The sequence below is a fragment of the Alosa pseudoharengus genome, unplaced genomic scaffold, assembly GCF_046254945.1.
Source record: "Alosa pseudoharengus isolate Yale_2024_CS ecotype anadromous, Long Island Sound unplaced genomic scaffold, YU_APseudo_1.1 YU_APseudo_1.1_scf_12, whole genome shotgun sequence".
In the NCBI taxonomy this organism is placed as follows: domain Eukaryota; kingdom Metazoa; phylum Chordata; class Actinopteri; order Clupeiformes; family Clupeidae; genus Alosa; species Alosa pseudoharengus.
The window spans coordinates 4,209,981-4,220,167 of NW_027468587.1; the positions used below are offsets into that span (position 1 = coordinate 4,209,981).

A 10,187-nucleotide genomic window follows, 5' to 3' on the forward strand; every position below is an offset into this window, starting at 1 on the left:
CAGCATGACAGACAAACTCCCATTGTGAGCGCACTCTACGGACCAGTGGCATCTTTAGTAGGCCTAACATTTTAGTACAAATAAGCATCGGTAAATATAACAATTAATCAAGATAGATTTGGCCAAAAGTGGGCCCCCTTTGCGGTCGTGGGCCCGGAGCGACCGCCCCCCCTGCCCCCCCGCTCCCTCCGCTTATGCTTACATTCCTCCAGATCTGAGCGTCTCATTCGTCCAAAAACAGTACACTTTCACTTTCGAGAGCGGTGGAAAAAACAGGAGTGACGACGACACTCACTCCGTTTCCGGATTATGGAAGTGTTTGAAGTTTACACGGGCAATCACTTGGTCAGTAGTCAATGACTTAATGACATCCCACCGACATCCCACCGTTCTGCGATTCAGCCTTTCAGCAGTTTTTTTGGAACTCTTGATCGCGTGGCGGCGACTTTGAAACTCTCTTTATGCCTCTAAGAAGATTCCGAAGGATGGTCGGTCCAATGGGTGATACTGACAAGATCATATATCTCGGTAAACAGCGCTTTTAATAACTTAAACGAGTGGTTGAAAAGGTTCTACTAACGTAAACCAATTGAATTGTTTAAAAAATATAGGCCTACGATGGCTTTAGTCGCATTTGTGCATGGTGACACCAGATGTTTGGCATAGCCTAATTTCTGAGTAGCTGACTTGATTTACAAATGCTTCTGCGTAGACTCGGCGTAGTGACCTATATAGGGCGCGATTACATGGGCACTTTGCCGTTTGTAAAACACAAGGTGCACTAATATAAAGTCTTCATAAAACTGTGAATGACGTGGGCCCAGTGGACTAGTCGGGCATTGGATTTGGGAAATTCCAGCCGCCTATGCAAAAACGCGAGGCGGTCAGTGCGCTTGGCAGCGCCATGTCAACCCATCCCATAACTCGTGTATAACGCGTGTAGGCTAAGCCTTTAGTGCCACCCAGAGCCTTATAGATAGGCTCTGGTGACACTTAGTTAAAAATGAAAAAGCAAAAATGAGGTGTTGTAATCGCAGGCATCTCTGGCTAACAGGGTCAAAACTTGAGGTGTAGAATCATTCTGACACCCACTGAATGCATGCACAGTTTCGTGGAATTCTGTTCATGGGCGGGGCATACAATACATTAATTTATGTGTAAATTTAGTGACTGTATACCAACTGGTCTGTAGATGGACAGACACAGTTTTTTGTGAATATCTGTAGGGCCTAGGAAGACCAATTTTTGTATGTTGGCCTCCAGGGGCCATGTCAACCCATCCCATAACCCCTAATACAGTGTTTCTCGAAGTGTGGTCCGGGGACCACTGGTGGTCCGCAAGCTATCCCAAGTGGTCCGCGAGTAGACATGATAAAATATAATATCTTGCAAGGTTGAACCAACTTGTATGTAAATCCAAACAGTTCTGCAACATGCCAATTAAGCTACGCCAGTTTAAATCATATGAATCCTCTGACACAAAAAGGAAGGTGAGGAGGCCTATTGTGTAATATACTGTTGAAGTAGTTTTACTCTTTCTTTTAGCTAGTGGTCCGTGAGGTTTTTTTTTATTGGTTAAGTGGTCCCTGGTCTGAAAAAGTTTGAGAAACACTGCCCTACTACATAACAACTCATTTGATGTATAGCGCCACCTAGTTAAAAATGAAAAAGTAAAAACGAGGCATTGTAATCACAGGTATCTTTGGCTGACAGGTTCAAAACTGCACAGAATTTGAAGTGTAGGATCATTATGACACCTCTGAATGCAGGCCAAGTTTCGTGGAATTCCATTCATAGTGGACCATACAGTAAATTGATGTACATGTAGTGACTCTACACTATGCATGCACACACACACACACTCATTAACACATAATCACACACATAAAGATACATGCACACACACACACACACACACACAAACACAAAAAAACACAAACACACACACACAAGCACAGACATACACACACACATCAACACACACACAAGCACAGACACACACAGGTATGAACACACTCACACGCACACATGCATACATACACACACACACACATTAACATGCACATGCATAAATACACACAAACATACATAATGACACATGCGCGCACACACACACACACACAGTAGAGAACTGTAGCATACGTACGCATGTGCATGCACACACAGGCACGCATGCACAGACTCACGCATACACACCCACAGGCACACAGACACACATAAACACAAACATGTACACGCACGCACACACACACACACACACACCCCATTACCCTCACACACCCACTCACAAGCGAACACGCACACACACACACACATAAAACACACACATGCAGGCAAGCAGACACGCACACACACACACACACACCCTTACTCCCACACACACACTCACAAGCGAAAACACACACACAGAGAAGCACACATACACAAAAGCAAACGCACACATGATCATTTACATGCACAAAAGTTGCAAGTAGGGGATGGAGTAGGACATGGAGACAAACTGACAAGCGTGATGTATTTCTGCAGAGAGAATGTGCAGGACTGAACGGCGGTCATATTTTATTTGTGTAGTTTTATGTTCATTTGTTACCAGGAAAATCACTGTGTTACCAGGGGATCACTGTTTTTCTATGTTCATATGACTATCTGTGTTCTTGTGCCCTCAGTTGTATTGTGCTTGGCATGGTGTGTGAATGTGACACAGTCAGCAGCACAGAAGAAGGTGCAGTGTGTGTGCAGCCTACAAGATGGCTTTCGCCAATATCACATCTCTCCGCCGATGGCTGATGTAGTTGATGAGGCAAAGGATTACTGCACCACTGCATGGACCTGCAACGTATGGAGTTTTTAGGACACATCAAAAAATACACCAATTGACTAGTGTTGCATGATGCACAGAACATCATGGAGTATCACTTTACTCTGAAATTAGAAATGATACAATATCCTATTTTGTTACTGTTAGTACTTTAAGAATGGGGTTTTAATTATCATTTAAAAAGAAGGTAATCTGTTTTTCAACTGAATTTCCACACTCCAAAAAGATTCCATGCTCTGGTCTTCTGTTACTGATGTCTAACGTTTTTTGTATCGTGTCAGTATTTGTATCGAGATAGGCTACTTAGGTATGGTATCATATTGAAGTCATAAGTTTGGTATTGTGACAACACCACAATTGACATCATGTTATCATTTCTGAGCCATTAGCCGCTGGAGCCACATGTGATTGGCATTGTGTGACAAGAGTGTATGTCCAGGGAGATTTTAGTGCCAAAAAGTGAACATTTCTTCTTAAATCTGTACCACTGCTTTGAGAGGGTTTTCTGTGTAGGTGTAGCTGTATCAAAATAGCACACACATTTACAGTACACCCAGCTTTTGGCACACATTTCCCACAAATATGCTGTAATAGACTTTTGGCTCCATGAGACTATACTTGATCAGTGAAACTGTCTCATTACCATGGTGGCCATCTTTAACATGATTTCCTCATCACTTGTCCCCTGTTAAAGGTTTTCACATAGATCTCCATTTCTTAAGCTCACATGAAACAAAAACAATCGGTTTTACCTAGCTTGAGTTACTACAGCCAGCAGCTAATGCAGCAACTACAGCGCTACACTCTGGGGGCGTGTATATGGGGGCTCACGGACATGCCCCCAGAGTGTAGCGCTGTAGCTCACAGACATGCCCCCAGAGTGTAGCGCTGTAGCTCACAGACATGCCCCCAGAGTGTAGCGCTGTAGCTGCCTGGCTGCATTAGCTGCTGGCTGTAGTAACTCGAGATTACAATTTAGATTTATGTGAAAACTCGCTGGATCTCTCCTTTAAAATGATTGATAATGATAATGAAATGAATACTTTAAGAATAATTCAGTTTCTTTTTGTTTTTCCTGTTTCATATTTCAGACTACAGAGTGTGCCCACTATGATTACGAAGAACCAGAAAAGAAGGATGCCATGCGGTTTCTACCTCCTGTTGTGAATGCGTCTTTTGAGGCTGTTGATGTTGAGAGCCATGTGGAATCTGTTGTAGTGACTGTGGACTGCCCTCAGAAGGGTGTAAGTCCCCCATTACTCACTTAACCATTTTCTGTGCATCCATGAATGCCATTTGTATGCCATTACACACGTCTTTTTTTACATTTCGTTATGTGTATGTTTGTCTGTCTGTCTGTCTTTGTGTTTTGCAGTTTGTTGCCAAGGATCTTCCCTGTCCATGTAAGTTTGAGCCTGGCTTTTAGTTTTATACCAACTCTCTTATGTGGATGATTTACATTTATTCATGTGAACAACAATTGTTTAAATTGTTGAAAAGTGTATTTCATAAATTCACAATTGGGGTAATTCTCTCATTCGTGCGTAAATCGCACGTAAGCATTTTTTACGTGCTTCAGTTACGCATGTTCTCCTATTTCCGCTTCTGTGACACCCACAGTGCGGTCTTATGAAAAAGGCATGATTTAAAACAGAACCAGACTGATCCACCACCTCACCTTAGGTTGATATGAAAACGTGGGACGTGGACTTTCTCATTGACCTTCTGAATGTCATTGAAATCCAGAAAAAACACAAACCAGTCTTTGATTTTGAAAATGTAAGCATGGTGAACTGAATAGTGCAGGCCTACAGTAAAATGGTGTCATCACATAGCCTAACAAAAAATTGGCTTCACAAAATTTCACTTTTGCTTTGAGGTTTGTTTATAAAAAGTGAAGACGTGCTTGAGGTGTGTAGATGCATAATTTAAAAACTCACTGTTGAGAAAGAAAGTTTCAATGGCTGCTGCTTCTCATAATATCAATTTATCTATGCTAACAAATCTGTAGACTGACATCTGCAGTTTCAAATACAGTAGAGAGACTGGCATAACAATATCAGCCTCTATTACAAGCGAATCAAGAGACAGGCGAATATAAACTATGCTGCTCGACAATAGTACAGACATCTGTGCAAATGTATGGATGACTTCGGTCAGATTCGGACAGAATGGACAGATTCGAACGAGGTAGGCTATGGCATTATGACTTAACGTCAAGTTAAAACTGAAGATGCACAGTTGGTAAGCTCTAATATCTAGAGTGGGTGATTATAATAGAGTTTTCACTATTTAACAATGTAGCCTCATGGATAAGGTAATGTCGCGAAATATGCCACCGTGTGACACTGTAATGGGGGGAAAACATGAAGATGTATCAGCAAATGAGCTGCAGGACTGAGAGGTTCAGGAGGTCATTTGTTCCGGCCGCCATAAGACTACATAACGGACCTGTTTGAAGTGCATTAATTATTTACTACTATGATAGTAGCTTGTTTTGGGACTTTTTATTTTATTAACTGTTGTCATCAGGGTTTTTATGAGTGTATTGCAGTGAGAATGCTTGTTGGTAAACAACACACAGCTGCTGGACATCTGAATTTCCCCTGCGGGGAGGAATAAAAGTATCTATCTATCTATCTATCCATCTATCTATCTATCCATCTATCCATCTATCCATCTATCTACCCATCCATCTATCCATCTATCCATCTATCTATCTATCTACCCATCCATCTATCCATCTATCTATCTATCTATATTAAGCACCACATTTGATACTGTAATGTTAATTTGTAGTGTGTAACCTACATGTATTTAGAACTAGGCCTGGTGACATCGAGCAATATGCTGTTTCACCTTGTAGTGGTGCTTGACCTTACAGTAATACAGCCCTCCGGAGTGCGTAGCTGGAAAGGTGCTTACTGTAAGTCAGTGGCAGAATGCGCAAGAGTTGTATTCATAAGAAATGCCCAGATTTTGGGGTTGCTCCTCCCAAAACACGTAACTCCCTCAATCGCGCGTAAATGACAGATTTAAGTGAAGGGGAGAATTCACGCCCTTTTAAAGCAACAACTGAAATGCGCGTAGCTACGCGTTTTTTTTTTTACCCTTACGCACATGGGAGAATTCCCCCCAATGTGAATGAGTTAAGAATGAAATGTAATGTGTAGAGTTGTGTGTGTGTGTGTGTGTGTGTGCGCGTATGTTTGCAGGTGAAAAGTCATCTCCCTCTACCCCATCAATTCCCACCAATCAGGGTAAGGTATTACAGTATGAATGTAGTGAATCAAGTTTATGAAGAACGTTGGGCTGCTAAAATGATCTGAAATGGATTCACTGAAAGATGCATGCATTGTGAGGTGTTACTGTGTCACCATGATCACTATAATATAAGTCAATTTAATTTACATGATCGGATAAAGAGCAGGAGGGTAAGGACAAAGAAGGATTGGTTTAAACATTTTATTATAATCGTTACATGGATTAAAAAGACAACATGTTTTGACCAAAGCTTTCCATTCAAACCTACTGAGGTTCTCACTTTTATAGTGACATCAGGTCATATGACCTTAACAAAAGATGCAGATAAAAGAAACACACGTCAAAGATATCAAAGCAGAGACACTCTTTTCCACAGGAAATATTTACAGAAGTAAAGTAAACTCAGTATATTCATGAAGATGTTCCACTGCGTTTAAATGATGTATCCAAAATGAATGTCTATGTATTGTATGCGTGTTGCAGATCATAAGGGAGACTCACAAGGGCCACCAGAGAGACCAGTACAGAGTCCACCAGATAATGAAGATGGTGTCCCACTGAAGACCATACTTCCCTGGGTCATATTTGTCGTTGTTACATTGTTTGGCAGTGTGGCTGTTGTCCTCCTCATAAAACGGTATATAAACACAATTATGTGAATATAAAATGAAAATGGAATGTAGAAACTGTAATTTATAAAGGCTGAATCTTTAAGCAGTCAAAGAGTTGACTTATGGTATAGCCACGCTCCTGAGAATGTGGCCCCAATCAGCATTCCTTATCCATATTATAATGTTATAAAGAACTAGTCTTATTACTCTCACTATCCATATTATAATGTTATAAAGAACTAGTCTTATTACTCTCACTACTCATTCAAAGCCCAAACTTTGATCTAGTAAAATGTTTCATGTACTGTACATTGGGTAGAATGTCAATAACCCTATCCGTAATATTCATAATTCATAATATGTATATGTAAAGTGAATGTATGTCTAAACTCTCACCATATGCTAATAGACTGATTACACTATTGCATACACATGTTTTAGATGCAGGAAAAACCCAGAACCAAATGGACGGGAACCGGGGCAGCAACCGCAGCAACCGGAAGCTTTCGCTTTAGTGCCAACCAACAACCCAGATGAGTCTGAAGTGAACATACTTTTTTAACTTTTTTAAAGGATCCCTAAAGATTTGTTTTACCTTAGAGTAGAGCTTCCAAAAATCATTTTGATGGCACTTCAATTATTGATCGAGTGAACGGCACTTCTGCATATATCATTACTCAGATTTAAGTCAAATTCAGATTGTAATTAAAGGGACACCAGGCAAGCCTGAGTGCTCCCTAGCGTCTGTAGGTGTCGGTGTGCGAGCCCTCGCTCGGTCTGAAGCTCTTTTCATTTTCTTTGCATCTTCCGTCAAGGGTTTTCGCCATTATACACACGTTTGCAACAATCGCTAGCCGGGTTTCGTTAGCCTGCCTCTGTGCTGGGGATGCAGGATGTAAACTGATCCTGTTTCTCGCGATGTCTGAGACTTTGTGAGACTGGTCGCGGGTAGGATACACTAAACTTGCAAGCGGGATATTCTTCCTACAGGCAGTAGGGGTGGGCGAGAGAGTCTTAATTCGCCCTGTAATGAGTCATTTAACTAGATACCGACTTACGAAGATGATTAATTAACACAAAAACGGTTTTAGCCCAATAGCAAAGATAAACAAACCTGCCACATATTCATGAACACCGTTGCATAGCATTTTCAAATACCACAGTCATTACACTGGCCAGCTAGCTTCTATCTGTTTCAGCTCTGCTATTGTTGATGCAAACATAGCCATGGTTTTTCCTTGTCTCCAGGCCGAGATTTTGTCTTTTGATTTCTACACAGTCTAAACTACGCCATCTGGTGGTCTTCCACCAGTCCCACCAGAACCACAGTTGCACACGTAAACAGCGGTTTACCTTACATTCCCATACTTTGTGTTTGATGGAGTACCCTCAGAAATTTGTTCATCACTTTCAACTTTTGTATCTGTTGGCTTTTTTTTTCACAGAAATATGTGACCCAAAATGAACATCAATCTCTTGTATCTCTGAGTGACAGTCATATATACTTGAGCATTAGTTCTTTAGTTTCTCTCGCTGACATTCTTCATGAATGAATGGAATGTTGGTGTAGTTTTAACGATTACACGACCGGATGTAACTGATGTATAAATATACTCAGGGATGGATTACTGCACGGGCCTACCGGGCCAGGCCCAGGGGCCCAAGGGGTCAGGGGGCCCTGAAGCCCAAGCCTTTGCATGGAATCATTGCCTCAATATCAACAAATCAGGATGTAGGCTATGAATCTGATTGAATTTAGTATTGGCCATCCCCAAAATGCACTAGAATACAGGAAATCACATCAAACAAATTAAAACATTTCTGGGGGAGGACCCCCAAACCCCCCTCCCACATATACGACAATAAGTGGGGGGCCCTTAATACATCTGGGCCCAGGGGCCCGAAAGTTCATAATCCGCCCATGAATATACTTGAGCATATCGAGAGCTTTTTGTGTTTACATTCAATTCTTCAGTCTTACAATGTCAGCTTACAACGGCAAGAACCGGGCGACTTTATCTGCATTGTTCTGCCGACAGATGCATAAGAATGGTACTGCATGGTGATCTGTCTTTCATGGTGAACATGATGATAGGAGACATAAAGGAGGATATTGTGGGATGCTCATGTTACTGGTTTCTTACCCTGGCAGCATTGTTTTGCAACTATAATACAGTGTCATTATGGGATTTAGACCTCAACGTTTAAGAGCCTGGCGCAAATGATGTGATCTGCCTCTGACAAAGGATGTAGTTGGTTTGTGTGGATTGTGGTCATGCGGAGGACTGTAGGGTTGCAACTAATGATTACTTTCATAGTCAATTAATCTATTGATTATTCTCGATTAATCTATGAGTTATTTAGTCAATATGTCAGATAATGGTGAAAAAATGCCAATCAGTGTTCCCCAAAGCCCAAGATGCACTCTGTTTTGTCCATGTGCCAAAGATATTCTGTTTACTGTTGTAGAGGAGCAAGCCAACCAGAACATAATCTAGTTTAAGAGGCAGCAATCAGAGGATTTTGAGTATTTTTCCTTAAAATATTACTCATCATTTATTCTATGCTTGACTTTAGGATGGGCTCATATGGTGGTGAACAATCATTAACTTGAGTGCTGTGTAGAGGTATTATGGGCGACTTTACATGATTTTCTCACCATTGTGGTCTTTAATGATTTTTTTACAATTTTCTATAAGTAAAAATAAGTGAAAACGACCCAAGAATACAGAAAACATTATGAAGAAAGAATGATAGCCTTATAATCATGATATAATATATAATGTATAAATATAATGTATATATTATAATGGAGTGTCCTGATCTGCAGTGTATGGGTCCTATCTTGACAATCTAAAATGCAGTCTGAAGCGTATGATTTGAATGCATTTAGAGCGTGTCTAAGTATGGTCTTAGTACTGTGCGATACCAGTTTTTGCAGTGAAGTGCACCTTTCTTATGTTGTTTGGTATTGGCAGTAAACGTTTTGCGCGCTGCTTATGCGCCCAGAGCACCTCACGTTTTGTGGCCCTGCTGCGCCTTGCATTTCTGCAGAGGCGCCCTGACTGCTACGGATTGAAGAAAGTTCAACTCAAAGCGGAAAAGCGCCCAACACCATTCACGTTTTTATGAAAACATAGTCCTCTCATTTTACAAGCGTGTAGCGAAGGGGAAAGAGCAGTGACCCCACCGGGTCTTGAACCCGGGTCTCTGGGGCTATGCTTATGTTTTTTTTTTTCACAGACAAGCTTGTGGGTGTGCAAGTTCATTTGTGATGGACGCATGGTGGAATAATGTTAATTGCACTGACCACAAACTAGCAAAAATGCCGGGTGTAAGATACAGTAGGGCCCTAAATGTGAGAAATCAGTGAGCCGTAGATGCTTTTGAAAGACTTTTATAGATATCTGTTCGTGAAGGACATAGTCTCACCCACGAGAATGGGGTAATATAAAGATAGTTATAATGATAATCATAATAATGATATTAAAATA

The 10,187-nt window shown here is 41.2% G+C and overlaps 1 protein-coding gene across 1 annotated transcript; it reads left to right on the forward strand.

The window, feature by feature from the left end:
* The first annotated feature begins 272 nt into the window (after positions 1-272).
* On the forward strand, positions 273-9,623 carry LOC143118730 (uncharacterized). The gene is made up of 7 exons (XM_076279812.1): positions 273-528; positions 2,667-2,836; positions 3,910-4,062; positions 4,194-4,221; positions 6,034-6,078; positions 6,566-6,719; positions 7,135-9,623. The coding sequence occupies exons 1-7, from the start codon at positions 462-464 to the stop codon at positions 7,253-7,255; spliced, it is 738 nt and encodes a 245-aa protein (XP_076135927.1). The 5' UTR covers positions 273-461; the 3' UTR covers positions 7,256-9,623.
* The last annotated feature ends 564 nt before the right edge of the window (positions 9,624-10,187 follow it).